Source organism: Talpa europaea (genome assembly GCF_964194135.1).
Source record: "Talpa europaea genome assembly, chromosome: 2".
Lineage (NCBI taxonomy): Eukaryota > Metazoa > Chordata > Mammalia > Eulipotyphla > Talpidae > Talpa > Talpa europaea.
Genome location: NC_140068.1, coordinates 131695016 through 131710625, shown reverse-complemented (window position 1 = coordinate 131710625; position 15610 = coordinate 131695016). Strand labels below are relative to the sequence as shown.

Here is a 15610-nt window from a genome sequence, read left to right as displayed (position 1 = left end):
TCTGCAGCGCAGGGTTCAATCCCGGGCCAGCCAGGGAGCAACCAACATGGCTCAGCAGACCTCTCCTGACTTTCCTGCTGCTCCCCTTGGCAGTGTATTTCAGTTAGTATGCCTGCTCTGTTCCCCACTCTATCTCTGGTGTATCCTATCATGCCCCCATCTCTGCCCTGTACTCCAGCTTTTGTATGCATAAATAAAAATAAAATCGTTTTTAAAAATGCAGGAGGAAACATGAAAATCCTACCATTTTCTATGAGATAGACAGGAAAGACAACTGCAAAAATAAAAAATGTAAAATATCCACTTTTCTTATTGCCATGATTATTTTCAGAAGTAAGTTATTTTTCTTTCTTTTTTTTTTTAAGATTTATTTATTTATTAATACAAGCACTGGGTACAGTCAGAGGTACCAGAGGGTGAGAGAATTCACCAGGGCCAGAGTGGAGAGTAGAACAGGCAGAGAGACAAAGTATGCTGCTCAGGGGAGCAGCAGGTGGCAGGAGAGGTCTGCGCGCCATGTGGGACCCTCTTCCAGCGGCTGGGGATCGAACCGAACCCGCGCTGCAGAGGCTACGGGCAGCTTCACAAGCCAGCGCTCAACCGCTGCGCCACCCGGGAGGCCCAAGTTATTTTTCTTAAAAACACTGTCTGTTATTGCTATTATTCTAAATGAAACAGCTACATGATTAAAGACAGCTTTATTCCAGTGTGGTGAATATGGGGAGCGATACCTCCTAAACAAGATTAAACTTGGCGTCCTCCCTAATTTGTAAGACTGGACACGGATCCAGTAAGGAAAATGACTGAGAATCTCAGACCCAGCGCTTGGGTCACTGAGACAGGGTGAGGAAGCTTTGGGTGAGGAGAGGAGGGGGCAGAGCAAAGCCCCAGGGCCCTAGTCTGGTTCTCATAGTTCCAGGCCCCAGGGCTGTGTCTAGGGCAGGAAGGTTACTGTTGGGGATACCCCACTTCCCCCTTGGCCTCCCTTCTGTCTCCACCACCTGTGCTGGGCCCTGGACACTTGTGACTCCTCCCCAGTTCTCAGTCCCAGTGCCTGGAGATTCCCAGAGAACCAGTCAGCATCACTGCCTGCCCAGGTAAGTCTCCACCCACCAGCCTGGAGTCAAGTGCCCCAGACCCCAGCAGTGCTGGTCATGGGGCCCCCAACCTCCTCCTGCTGCTTCTCTCCAGGGCTCTGGCCCAGACAGACACCTGGGCTGGTGAGAGCAGGGTGGAGGGAAAAGGCTTCTGCAGAGGAAGCTGCTGCCTTAGGCCCCTCTGTCACCCTGTAGCGCCCTCAGTCCTGGTTCCTTTCTGTCCCCCCACCTGCCTCCTCCTTTTGTCCCCTGAGTCTTGCCCCTGCTGGACCCGCTGCCCATGTTCAGTCTCTGGAGCTCCCTCCCTCCTGGACACTTTCTCCCCTGCCCCATCTCCCCGGGACTCAGGACCTGCCCCGGGAGGAGGGTCCGCCCAGCTCTCACCCCTCCCCGCCCCCAGGCTCCCCCTCTCTGAGGGTGTTAGAAATGGTGATGTCCCGCCCTGCCTCGGGGAGCCCCGGTACTTCGCGGGGGCTACTTGGACGACACGCAGTTCGGGGTTCGACAGCGACTCCCCGGGCCAGAGCGCGGAGCCGCGGGCCCCTGGGCGGGCGGGCGGGGCGGGAGGGTCGGGCGAGGAGACGCGGCTCCGCAGACACTCGGCGCGGAGGCTCCAAGCGCTCCTGGAGGCCCCGCGCGGCCGCCGCAGCCGGAGCCGGGCCGGGGAGCAGCGCGGGCCGGGGCGGGTCACCGCTCCCGCCCCACCCCCCGCCCCGAGTCTCGGGGCCCCGTGACCCCCGAGGCCGTGGCCCCTGCCAGGCCCCTTGACCAGGGAGGAGCCCGCGGGACTTTCACCCTTTAGGTTTTATTTAAGTTTGGGATTATTCAGGGCGGGAGATCGGGTGCGGGCGGGAGACCACGGGGTGACTGAAGGGCCGGGCTCAGGGTCTCCCAAGATCCAGAGGACTCTGGGCTGCGCCGCGGGGCCCGACGGCGCCTCCCCCGCGGGCACGACCAGCTCCCCACGACGGCGCCGGGGACGCGCCCTGGGCGGGGACCTGCGCGCCTGGACCCGGCGGGCCCGCGGCTCAGCTCCCCGGCGCGAGGGGGAGGGAGAAGGTCGGACAGAGCAGGACGGGAGCAGCCTGGGGGGCAGGTTATTCCTTTAGGCTCTGACCTGACTCCTCCTTGGTCTCACATGATGCTTCTTCCTACAGGAGGACAAGGAGGAAGCTACACTCAGGCTGCAAGTAAGTGTGGATCAGGGGTTGGATCCCTGAGCCCCTGGGGACAGTGTAGATGGAGCCCATGGGGGAGTCACTCTCATCAGTTCCTCCCATGATCTCATCTCTGACCAAGTTTTGTTGTGTTCACCCCAGGCAGCCACAGTCCCAGTGCTCTGAAGTGTATCTCAGGCCCTATAGGTGAGACCCTGGAGGCCTGCAATAGGGGTGGGGGTTGAGGCAGAGAGGCTGGGACTAGGTGATGGGGATGCTTTCAGGAGGACATCTTGAGAATGCAGTGGACCATTGATAATGTTAACACTCAGGTCATTCACCTGAATTTCTTCATTATTATTTTCTTTCTTTCACAGTGAGAGACAGCCTTGTGTTGGTCTGAGTGTTACAGGATTTCTTTTTGCCCACATTTTGTGCCTTTATGATCCCCTGGTTTAAACCTTCACACCTGTGAGAATGGAACGTATCCAAAAGACCAGAAACTCAAGTGCTGGCAAGGATGTGGAAAAAAGAGGACAGTCCTGCATTGTGTTTGGATATAGACTGAGCCAGCCCTTATGGAAACAGGATTGAGGTTTTTTAAAAGAGTGAATGTGGTTCTGCCATTGGACCCAGCAATTCTACACTGAGGATCTCCTCACAGAGGATAAATACTCTCCTGTGAAGGGACCTGCACTCCCGTCACCACTGCAGCACTATTTACAGTAGCCAAGCTATGGACACCACCTAAATGCCCCAGACAGGTGACAAATCAAGAAGCAGCTGGGATTACATGTATACATATATGTACATATACAGGTGACTCCAAAGGAGATGAACGTTGGGGTGTGGGGGAGGGAGCTGTCAGGGATGAAGATGCCACCACATCCTAGGAGCCAGGGTGAGGGGCGGGGTCCTGCCCAGATCCTTATACCTCAAACCAACCATGAGATATTTCTATTCCTCCTCCTCTTCTTTAGATCCAATGCTTTTTCAGTCCTGCTCAGAAGCTGCTTTATGGACTTCTAGTGAGTCCTGGACCTGGGATGTGACGGTGAAGGAAATCAGACATGGGGGACTGTCATGTCCAGCATGCAGTGAATATTTATTTTCTTAATGCTCTTTTATACACTACTTTAAGTGCAGCAAGTGTAACATCAAAGCATACCACATAATAACAGTGTATATGATTGATTATTCTGCTTTCTTACTATTATCTATTTCAGACAGTAGCGTGCCAGGTGGTTAGATCTCACACAGTATAATCTTATTGCCCCCTAGCTAGAGCATGGGAATTTCGCTCATTATTTCTTGTTATTCTAAGACTGTGGAGATGAGAGGCCTGACTCCACGCAGATCACATTCCGGGCACTCAACACCAGGTCCAGTTACTCAGAAGTTTTTCTCCAAAACGCATGTGTTTTCACATGCCTTTGCGACTCAGGTTAAGGCCCTTCTGCTTGCTGCATGGGTTCTCTCCCAACACTGCTTCAGAAAGAAATAACCCAATTTTAATAAGGACAAAAATAGTGTAATAAATGAATGGTACTTCATCTGTAAAAATGTACAAAACTTCCATACAAACAGCAACTGTAGTCATAGAAAAATAAAAATATGAACAAATTCTCAACATCACAGTTAAGAACAGTGACACCTTCACAGCTAGGAGAGACTGAAAATGCAAACTCCGCACAATACCAGGTGCTGTCCAGGGTGTGAACAGCAAGAGCCTCATCATCTTCATTTTTTTAAATTTTTTTATTTATATAAGAGCTGGGGTACAGGCCAGAGTCGCCAGAGGGTAACAGGATTCACCAGAGACAGAGCAGGAAGCAGAACAAGCAGACAGACTGAAAGCACTGCTGAAGGGAGCAGTGGGTGAGACAGGAGAGATCTGCCTCGCCATGTGGGATTCTCCCTAGCTGAACGGGAATCAAACCCGCGCTGTGAAGGCTGAGGACAGCTTCACAGCACTGTGTTCAACCCGCTGTTTCCAGAACTGGGACTAAAGACCCAGGTCAGGACTGGGAAAAATGAAGAAAGGAGGTGAGGGGGGAACTGGACCAAATGCCCTCTGGGCAACACACGTGTGTGGAAGGTACTTCCCATTAACCAGGCAGGACAAGTTCTCCCTCGGACATGAAAGCCCCCAGAGGACAAGATCCCCACTCCCTTCCCTACCTGAGTTTCTTCCTCCACATCACAGCTGCAGCCACCGCAGCTCCAGTGAGCACAGCTCCAAGGAGAACCAGGCCAGCAATGATGTCCATGGTAGGGATGGAGGACTAAGGAGGGGGCACTGGAAGGGAAGGGAAGATCATACCCTGAGCCCCAGACCTTATCCTGACCCTCTGAAGGGCTCCAGAAGGGCTCCTGATGGCCCTGAGAATAGCCTCAGTGCTCACATCCTCCTCCTTACCCCATCTCAGGACTTGGGGCTCCAGCAGGCCTTCATGCTGCTCGTGACACATGTATCTCTCCTCCAGAAGGCACCACCACAGCCGCCCACTTCTGGAAGGTTCCATCTCCCCCTGGCCTGGTGTCCACCAGCTCCATCTCCTGGGTCAGGTCCTCCCCATCTCACTGCCAGGTCAGGGTGATGTCCGCAGGGTAGAAGTCCAGGGCCCAGCACCGCAGGGTGACCTCATACTCAGAGGTGGGGTGGTGGGTCATGCGTGTCTTTGGGGAATCTGAGGTGGTAAATCAGAAAACTCACTTTGTGTTTCTGTTACTGAACACCGGCCTCAGTTTCCCTCAGCCAATAAAAGGAAACCGAGTTTGAGGAAAAGGAAAGCGGTTTTATTTGTCGACAAAAGAGGAGGGCGGCAGACTCATGTCCAAAAGACCACCGTCCTGCTCTTTGGCAGTGGGCAGGGGTATTTATACTAGGAGGAGATAGGCAGGGGCTCACAAAGGGGAGGGGGACGGGGTCTACACGGAGACAAGTGGGCGCCAGCTCAACAGTGAGATGGATGAGTGCCAGCTGGTTTTCATTAAGGGGAAGGGGGAAGTGTCAGCACAGAGATCTGGAAGGAGAGGGGTTTTTACAGAGGCCTATGGGAGTCAACTCATCCATCTTAAGGGAAGGGGAAGGTGTCAGCACAGAGATGGGTGAATGCCAGCTTGTTTTCATTAGGGGGAGGGGAAGCTGCAACCAGTGGGGAAAGACAAGCTATTAGTCCTGTTAATGCTAGATAAGGGGGGATTGCAAGAAATGGGGGAAAGACAAACTTGTTAACTGTATCATTTCCTCCATGGACACTGAAGAATCCTCATGAGACCATCCTCAGAATGGACAAGACAACTGGTGTGGCAGGAAGAAGCATAAAATGTAAAAAACAGGCTAATCTGGAGGAATCTGTGAGATTCTCCTATTCCTTAGAAAGTTCTAGAGTGAGGATGAAAACCCAGGGTAGGATGAAGCAGAGGGAGTGGAACACAGACTTTTTATTCCTGACCTGGGTGGAAGGTGAATGACACAGAAAAGCAGGAATCACATAACTGAAAATGTTCTCAGACCAGAAACAAGACTGAGAGAGAAACTCGTGGTTCTCAAACAGGCCCCTGGTCAAAAGGACCCGGTGACGGGTGATGTCAGGGACTGTCTGCCTTTCTCAGGAGAGACGGGATCCCTTCACTGTCCTTCAGGAGAAGCAGGAGTCTCTGGGAGTCTCTCTAGTGCAGAACATGAAACCCAGGGGAGCCCCCCTCTCGGGACTAGAGAGAGGACTCATTTCCCGCAGTGACTCCAGGCAGGGGGGGACCGGGAGGCCTCCAGGCCCCTCTTACCCTTGCGCTGCAGAGTCTCCTTCCCTTACTCCAGGAATCGGCGCAGCCATCACAAGCACTTGCCCTCAAAATAGATCCTGAATGTCTCTGCCTCACCCTGGGCCTCCCACTTGCGCCAGATGATCTGAGCGGCGGTGTTCGCCGAGGTCCAGGAGCGCAGGTCCCCGTTCAGGGCCAGGTAATCGGCGCGATCGTAGGCGAACTGTCTGTATGCACCGAGGAGGCGCCCGTCGGACCCCACGTCGCAGCCAAACACATCCTGGAAGGTGTGAGAGCCTGTCCCCGCCCGCGTCACCCCGCGGTCACCCCGCCCGCACCCCCTCCCGCCGGGAATAAAATAAACAGAATGAAACCGGGTGAAAGTCCCGCGGGCTGTTCCCGGGCAGGTTGCAGAGAAGCCTGGACGGGGAGACCCTGAGCGACCCCCGTCCGTGGGGATGGGGATGCTGACCCGGCCCGGACCCGCGCCAGCTCACTGGTCTCGCTCTGGTTGTAGAGGCCGCGCAGGGAGTCCAGTCGCGCTCGGAATTTGCATGTGTCCTTCCTTGCGAGCCGCGTCTCCTTTTTCCACTCCTGCTGCCCCACCTGCTCCGCCCAGGGCGCCCGCGGCTCCGCCCTTTGGCTCAGGGAGTCGCTGTCCAACCGCCCCAACAGCGTGTCGTCCACGGAGCCCACGGCGATGTACCGGGGCTCCCCGAGGCCGGGCCGGGACATCGCGGTGTAGAAAGTCCTCAGGGAGTGGGGGCCTAGGGGCGGGAGGGGAGACCCGGCCTGTTCTTCTCCCCTTCGGGGGCTCGAGTCCCAGGGGGCGCCCACGAGACAGAAAGTGGGTGAAAGACGAATGAGAGTGAAAAGCGGCTGCGGGACGAAAATGGCCGGGACTCGGGGGCCAGAGGAGGCTGGGGTCTCGGGGGACGGAAAGGGGCCAGGACGGGGCGGGGCCGAGGTGGGGGGACAACTAGGGCGGCGGCGAGGTCGCGCCTTTCCCACCCCCGCCCGCGCCCTCGCTCCCGCCTCTGGGAGCGCCCTGTCCCCTCCCGACCCGCACTCACCTGCCCGGGTCTCCCTCGGGGCCGCGGCCCCCGCGAGCAGGAGCAGGAGGGCTGCGCCCCCCATCCCCCAGGACGCGCCCCCACCCGGGCTGGGGAGACCGAGTCCCGGCGGGCGGGCGAGGGCTTTGGAACGGGAACCGCGGGGCTGCTGATTGGCTGCTCCGGAGACCTCCAGGCAATGGGGAGTGAGCCTTGGGGTGACTCACCAGTATCCAGGCAGGAGGACCCGCCCAGGCTGTGAGATGTGAAAATGGGGAGATGAGGAAGCCCCAACAGTCACCTTCCAGCCCCAGACACCCCTCCACCCCTCTACCGCCCCCCCCCCACCCCCGCCCAGACATGCAGGAAGACCTTGTCACACTGTTGCCTCCCTGAATCCAGGTCCAAGAATTGGGTCAGCGATTCTCATTTTTTTTTCTTTCAGGATGTCTCTGCAGTCTCACAAATCATTACAAATCCCATGTATAATTTTTTTTTTAAAGATTCATTCATTTATTTATACAAGCACTGGGTACAGTCAGAAGTGCGGGAGGGTGAGAGAATTCACCAGAGCCAGAGCGGGGAGCAGAACAGGCAGAAGGACCAAAGTACACTGCTGAGGGGAGCAGCGGGCGGCAGGAGAGGTCTGCGCACCATGTGGGACCCTCCTCTGGTGGCCAGGGAGCAGCTGGGGATCAAACCGGCTCTTCAGAGGCTGCGGGCAGCTTCGCAACCCAGCGCTCAACCGCTGCGCCACCGGGGAGGCCCTCCCATGTATAATTTTTTATGTGGGTTATAGCTTTAAATATTTACTAGAATAAAACATTTCAAAATGATGTTATTACTTCTTTACTTTAGAATATTGATAATCAATGTATGCTAACAAAGCATTTTTTAAAGATTTACCTATGCATAGAAGAGCTGAGGTGCAGGCCAGAGATGCTTGGGGTGAGAGGATTTACCAGAGACGGAGTGGGGAGCACAGCAGGCAGATGTACTGAAGCACACTGCTGAGGGGAGCAGCGGGCTAGACAGGAGAGGTCTGCTGCACTATGTGGGGTATCTCTCTGGCCAGGGATTGAACTCATGCTGCAGTGCCTGCAGGTAGCTTCATAGGTTGCCTCTTAACCCTTTGCACCACCAGGGAGGCCCTAACAAAGCATTTTTAAGAAAATAACTTTCTGTAAATAAAAGGATAATGAAAAGAGGGGAACTTTTACATTTTATATTTATGCAAGTGTCATTTTTGTCTCATTAGAAGATCTTTTATTTTCATAGTTTCTTCTACATTTAATGTTTTGTTTGAAATCTATGAAAAAATATACAATCTCATGGAAATATGTAGGAATAGTATTTTAATAACCTCTTCAGATTATGGATATTCAACTTTGTTACAACTTTCATACTAAATCATAACTTATAAGTAATATTTTCTCAAAGGTTATTTGCAAAGTGAAACCTGAAACAATGTCATTGAATATTTCCTATTGTTATATTAACTCCATAGCGTTCTTTTGTATATTAATGGATCTTGTACAATTGTATGATTTTTTTTTATAAGTTACCTATTGTTTCACTGTGTATATATAGATATACAATGTTAATTACACTGGGGTCAAGTTATCTAAAATCACATGTTTTGTTTTTTACCACAGATCCCAAAAGAAAAATTAGTCTACATACTGTAATTTGTCAAGTTTATAATAACAGGACTTAATTTTCCATAATTTTGGTTTTCTCTGGGAGTTTACATTTTATCAAGGCAACAAATGCCATCAGTTGATTTTTTGATTTTTTTAATTAATATTTATTTTATGTCAGTTGATTTCTCTTAAAGGGACAGACACATTCATTTTCAGGAAAGTGTCTGCCAATTCAACTAATCTAAGTAACCATGGTTTTAGCCATTTATTCCTTCAATTAAAAATGCTATTGCTGGGCCTCCCCGGTGGCACAGTGGTTGAGCGCTGGGTTGCGAAGCTGTCCGCAGCCTCTGCAGCGCCGGTTCGATCCCCGGCTGCTCCCCGGCCACCGGAGGAGGGTCCCACATGGAGGGTCCCACATGGCGCACAGACCTCAGCTGCCGCCCGCTGCTCCCCTCAGCAGTGTACCTCGGTCCTTCTGCCTGCTCTGCTCCCCGCTCTGGCTCTGGTGAATTCTCTCACCCTCCTGCACTTCTGACTGTACCCAGTGCTTGTATAAACAAACAAACAAACAAATAAAACATGCCTCTATTAAAAAAGAAATGCTATTGCCTAGGGCCTCCCCGGTGGCGCAGCGTTAAGAAGCTGCCCTAAGCCTCTTTAGCACCATTTCCATCCCCCCCACGCCAGCCTAGGGTCCCAGATGGCACGCAGACCTCTCCTGCTGCCCCGCTGCTCCCTCAGCAGTGTTTCGTCAGTCTGCCTGCTCTGCTCCCTGCTCTGGCTCTGGTGAATTCTCTCACCCTCCCATGCTTCTGACTGTACACAGTGCTTGTATAAATGAATAAATAAATCTTAAAAAAAAAAGATATTGCCTAAAAGAATAGGCTAATTCACTTCATACATTTTTCTCCCTGGGACACGGCCCTTTGGACTGTAGCAGATGTGCCTTATGTGCACGTCCTTGTCATCGTTTCAGTACAAATATAGATTTCAGGATGATAAATAGAAAATATGCTTTCATGATTTAAACAGGACATTTTGAAGTGAAACTGGTTTGGATTTTTTTTTTTTTCTGTGAGAAAGTGGTGGTGAAGAATGACTACCACTACAGTTGGTACTATAATTTCCATTCTTACTGACATTTGCTTCTACCTTAGCAAATGTCAAAATAATGAAAGGCAAATGGTGTCAAAGTGATGTTATAAAAATAGTTTTGTCCTCCTGGATCCTGTGAAAGGTTCTGGGTGATCTCAAGGGTTCCACAGACCTACTTTGGAAATGCTTTTCTCAGTGAACCAGGGGGAGTCTCCCAAGTGTTCTCTGCCTTTGTCTCTTATTGAGCTCCCAGAATCCATCTCCTTGGTTTGGATGTCCTATTTCCGAAGTTTTTCTTAGAGCTTTGCCCCTGGATGCCTGGAAGAGAACTCATTCCTCAGAGATGATGAGAGAGAGTCCTTGGTCTAAGAAGGGAGGTGGAGAGACAGGTGCTTCCCTTTGGAACTGGGACTGTTTGTTTCTGGAGGCACCAGACCCACTGATAATCTTTTTTGATTTTGTTTTTCACCTGTTTAATATGTATTTCCATCGAGGGACCTCACCTCATCTTTAAAAGAGATAATACTGGCCCCTTGATTTTACATGTGTTTAATGCATCTGACTTGATGTTCCCAAAGTGCGGCAGGCTGCGCCTCCCATGCTGTCTCTTGACATGGTCTGGGCATTGGGGGAGACTCCCTAGAAGCAGGGAGTTCCTGTGCTCCCCCAAAGAGGGAAAGTTGTATTTCCCAGAAGAGGGGAGTTCTTGCACTTCCCAAAGAAGATCTGAACTAGGGAGTCTCCATGGCAAAGCCTGCTAAAGCTCTCCTCTTTGTTCTTGGTTAATGCAGAAGTTAATTAGTAATTGGCATATGAAAACCCAATTCGGACCTAGACATTAATTGATTTGTTATTCTTACACCTGAATTAGTATCAAGAAAGTAAATAATGCAAAAGGTATAGCTAGGAAAGAAATGTTCTGCCCTGAGAACTATGGAGAACAAGCTGCCCTGAACCAGCTGTGCTTGGAAACTATAGCCTAACCTGGGGGGGGTACCTGTTTGTGGTAACAATACATTTCCTGGTGTAGGCAAGAGGTCAATAGTTCGCAGGCCATGTGGAGGTTAGGAATTTCTAGTTAAGAGTTAGACTTCAGTAGAACTTACATAGATTTGATAAGTTGTTTTAGACCACTTTGAAGTAATTAATATATTAACCAAGTTAATTGAGTACTAGGAGATAGACTGATTTTAGTAATTGAATATAGAATAGGAATTTTACACCCATTTTTGTAATTGGGAAAGTTTAATTGTTGCCAAATGTTGTGCTGTCTTGTATGATTGATCATGCTAGTAAATGAGCTGTACCTAGGAAACTAATAGTTCTTAGGTTACCAAAAAAATGGCCTACAGATGTAAGGTCAAGGGAGTCTTTACATGATCATGAGAAAATATGTATTGATTGTCTTTGCTCTGATTCATTGCTTATGCTGATGTAATCCCACCGCTTGCCTTAAGGTATAAATAAAGACCCACTGAGACCCTCAGTAGGAGATACTTGCATGAACTAAGGTGTCTGTGTCTACCTCACTTCTGCCTCACTCCACTTCCCCTTAGCCCTCCGAGAAAGAGAAAAAACTTTCACCGACTCCATCCTCTCCTTTCTGAGATCCCTGACACGACTTCTAGCTGGAGCTGGTCTCCAGCACCAAAACATGAAGAGCTGTGCTATCCAACAGAAAGTTCTGGAAGAAAAAAATGTTCTATAATTTGTACTGATCTATATGGTGCCTCTAACTATTGAACACTTGAAATGTGGCTTATCTCATAAGCTTATCTCATAAGCTGAGATATTGCATATTTTACTATATATCATTTAAAATTAAAAAGCCATATGTGGCTTGTAGCTACCATATTGACAGTACATACCAAACTTTCAGTATCTGCCCCCCAATATTTGTTGTATAATAAAATTGTATAATAAAATATAATGTATAATAAAATTACCTTCATGTGGAAGTCATGGATTTTTCTACATGGGTTTTATGTATATCCTTAAAATATGGCATATCCAAATAGTTTAATTAACATGTATTTTAACAACAGATGGAGAGGCGAGATCCCAAATCTGAATACAAACTCTGTCAAGTCCCTGAATGACCACTAAACTGTGCTGAGGTGTGGGACACTCAAGAGAAACTGCTGGAAAACCAGAAAGAACTTAGAGGACGTTCTACCCTTGAGTGACAGACTCATCCTGGTGTAATCTGTGAATTTGCACCTAAGACTGATGACTTCCCCAATCCACACATGCTCAGAGAATCAGAAGCAAAAATCTTACTGAATTGAGGAATCAAACATCAGATTTGGTGGCTGCATTTTGGTATTTGGGTGCACCAGGAACAAGTGAATGGAAGCCAACATCTGGGTAGACACTGTCCAAAACCTTGGTTGAACATTGAATCACAAGGAAACAAGTCAAATCCTTCAAGACCCAGGATGAAAATGCAGCAAGTGGAGACTGAAGCAACAGAGCAGGGGTCCAGCTGTGCACACTGCAGGGGCAGATTTTTCCTGGTTCTGGCAAATGTTCAACTTCAGTGGGGAAGAAAAGGAATCCCCAGAAAAATAAAAAAGATTCCAGATGTGTTAAATCTTAGATCTTTAATGTATTTGGAATAAAGTGTGATTTCTCCATGTTGCTTGTTTGAATAAAGCCTGACCACTCTCTACAAGGTATCAGAATACTTCTCTCTCTTTGACAAAAGGATATAAATATTTAGTGGCCAGATGATGGACAGTAGAGGTTTTTCAAATGTCCACTGTTTTTTTTTATGCTCAAGAGGTCAAGACCAGTTTCCCTCCTGTGAATCCCTGGACTTGCTGGCTCCCTGCTCGTGTAGGAGGCTGGGGGGCCTGCACCACTTCACAGTGAGGCTCAAAAGGTACTGTGATCTCCTGCTTGATCTCTCCTGCTCACTCTCTGGGGTAAGATACTTGCCGCACTGCGTGGGCACTCAGATAAGTTGACAATCACATGGTGAAGAAGTGAGGCTGTGCATGAGCCAGCAGCTACGTTCTGAGCGTTTACGTAGATCCTTCCATGTCCATTAAGCCTTTTCTTTGGCCTGACATCATGATTGCAGCCTCGTGAGACCCCGAGCTAGAATCACCAAACTGAAGTGCTCTGGACTCCCCACCCACAGAAAATATGTGAAATACCAAATCTTTATTGTTTTAAGCTGCATACCTTTAAAGTAATTGTTACAAACATGTAAATGACTCATGCACCAGGAGCAACAATTTGATCAATGGCTGGTTTCTCTTAGGAACAGCAGAGGACTGAAGAGCCTTCAGTGAAATACTCAAGGCCCTCTAGAAAAAGGAGGCCAAGTAAGAATTCTATATCCACCAAAACTGTCCTTCAAAATAAAGTTGATTTAGGGGCCTCTCTGGTGGCACAAGCGGTTAAGACTCAGTACTTTGAAGCTATCTGCAGCCACTGCAGCACAAGTTTGATCCCTGGCCAGGGAGGTGACCCTCACGGAGCAGCAGACCTCTCCTGTCTTGCCCACTGCTCCCCTCAGCAGTGTATTTCAGTACATCTGCCTGATCTGCTCACCACTCGGTATCTGGTGAATCTTCTCAGCTCCTGCATCTCTGTCCTGCACCCCAGCTCTTGTATGCATTAATAAATGAATCTTTTAAAAAAATACAGTTGATTCAAAAAATTATTCATTTCCTTTAGCATTTATTTAAATTTTCCTACCAGCTTCCTGTATTATTATAATTTGTATGGTGGTAATGATTATAAAATACAGAGTCTGCAGAGGCTGTGGACAGCTTCACAGTGCAGCGCTAAACCCGCTGCACCACAGGGGAGGCCCCCATCCTTAAAATTTTTTTAAAGATTTATTTTTATTTATTTATGCATAGAAGAACTGGGGTGTAGGCCAGAGGTGGGGGTGTGTGAGAGAGGATTCACCAGAGACAGAGTGGGGAGTAGAACAGGCAGTCTGACTGAAATATACTCCTGAGGGTAGCAGTCGGTGAGACAGGAGAAGTCTGCTGAGCCATGTGGGTTAGCACCCTTGCCAGGGATCAAACTCATTTGCAATGGCTGCCTATACTTCATAGTGCTAAGACTTTAACCCTTGTGCCACCAGGGAGGCCTCCATACCCTTAAATTTTAACAGTCTAATTCCAATTACTAATATATTAGTTTACACAAATACAGAAATGTTGAAACTATTTAGGTTTTTTTTGTGCTAATATTTTTTTTTAAGATTTATTTTTATTTATTTATTTATACAGGCACTGGGTATAGTCAGAAGCGCGGGAGGGTGAGAGAATTCACCAGAGCCAGAGCGGGGAGCAGAACAGGCAGAAGGACCGAAGCACACTGCTGAGGGGAGCAGGGGGCGGCAGGAGAGGTCTGCGAGCCATGTGGGACCCTCCTCCAGTGGCCGGGGAGCAGCCAGGGATCGAACCAGCGCTGCAGAGGCTGCGGGCAGCTTCGCAACCCAGCGCTCAACCGCTGTGCCACTGGGGAGGCCCAGTGCTAAAATTTTTTTTAAGATTTATTTATTTATGCATACAAGAACTGGGGTACAGGCTAGAGGTGCAGGGGGTGAGAGGATTCACCAGAAACAGAGTGGGGAACAGAACACGCAGACTGACTGAAATACACTGCTGAGGGGAGCAGCGGGCAAGTCAGGAGAGGTCTGCTGCGCCATATGGGTAGCTCCTTGGCTGGCCAAGGATCGAACTTGTGCTGCAGAGGCTGTGGATAGCTTCATAGTGATGTGCTTAACCTCTTGCACCATCAGGGAGGCCCTTGCTGTTATTTGTAATAATGTTGGGGCAATTTCCCAGAGAAATCAGGCAGGGCTCATAGAGGTAGAGAGAGAGATTTATTTGTCACACCAGTGGGCTCAGTGGGATCCTCCCAAAAGTGTGAGCCCCGAATTGCAGAAATGATGAGGTTTTATACAGTTTGTATGTGGAAAGTTGTTACACCATCCATCAAAGACTTTATTGCTTCTTTATTGTAAGGGGGTCGAGGTAGCCATGGCTACCCCCAAGGGGGTCATAGCGACTGGACAAGCAGCACACCACAGGAACTTTCCACTCCAGCAAGCAGCAGACTCCAAGCAGCAGACTTGACAACTTCCGGCTTCAATATATGTACATATTCTTTAAAGAATGCTTTAATTCCATTTAAACCATTATACATTTATTAAGTAATGAGAAAGGGGTGAAAAAAAGAGACAGCATATTGCACTTAGGGAGACACTGGCATTTTTGATGTTTTTCCTCTTTTCTAAGATTCTGATTTTCCGCCTTGTATCTTTTGTCGTCAGCCTAAAGAACTTCCTTTACCATTTCTTACAGTGCAGGTCTTTGGAGGCAAAATCCTCTTAATATTCTTTTATCTGAACACATATTTTGCCTTCATTCTTTTTTTTTTATTTTTTTAATAATAAATTTTATTTTTATATTCCCCATACAATTTCAACCCCCCCATTTTGACCCCAATCCCTCCCCTCCCGCCACCCACCCCCACAAAAGTGTCTCTGGTTCATAGATTTTTGTTGATTTTGATTTTCACTTTCTTATAGTTATTCATTTTCCTGGTCCCTTATTTAAGTTTTCTAGATTCCTGCTATGAGTGAGACCATCCGGTATTTTTCTTTTTCTTTCTGGCTTATTTCACTGAGCATGATCCCTTCCAGCGCCATCCATGTTGCTGCAAATTGCATGTGTTTATCTTTTTTGAATGCTGAGTAATATTCCATGGTGTATATGTACCACATCTTCTTGATCCAGTCATCTATTTTTGGGCATTTGGGCTGT

At 48.9% G+C, this 15610-nt stretch overlaps 2 protein-coding genes and 1 pseudogene across 3 annotated transcripts in view; 1 reads left to right on the top strand and 2 right to left on the bottom strand.

Moving 5' to 3' along the window:
• LOC311188340 (class I histocompatibility antigen, Gogo-B*0201 alpha chain-like) overlaps positions 1-15610 on the bottom strand; it is a 677605-nt pseudogene that overhangs the window by 433764 nt on the left and 228231 nt on the right. The gene's annotated exons all lie outside the window — the stretch shown is intronic.
• LOC311167491 (popy Class I histocompatibility antigen, A-1 alpha chain-like) overlaps positions 1-15610 on the top strand; it is a gene marked incomplete at both ends in the record, with an annotated part of 256098 nt that overhangs the window by 19016 nt on the left and 221472 nt on the right. The window lies entirely within an intron of this gene.
• The window catches only part of LOC311167674 (class I histocompatibility antigen, Gogo-C*0203 alpha chain-like), a gene marked incomplete at its 3' end in the record, with an annotated part of 77831 nt that continues 68313 nt past the window's right edge, over positions 6093-15610 (bottom strand). The window contains exon 5 of the mRNA XM_084228733.1: positions 6093-6302. Coding sequence (XP_084084859.1) covers positions 6093-6302 — 210 coding nt within the window. The remainder of the gene's footprint in view (positions 6303-15610) is intronic.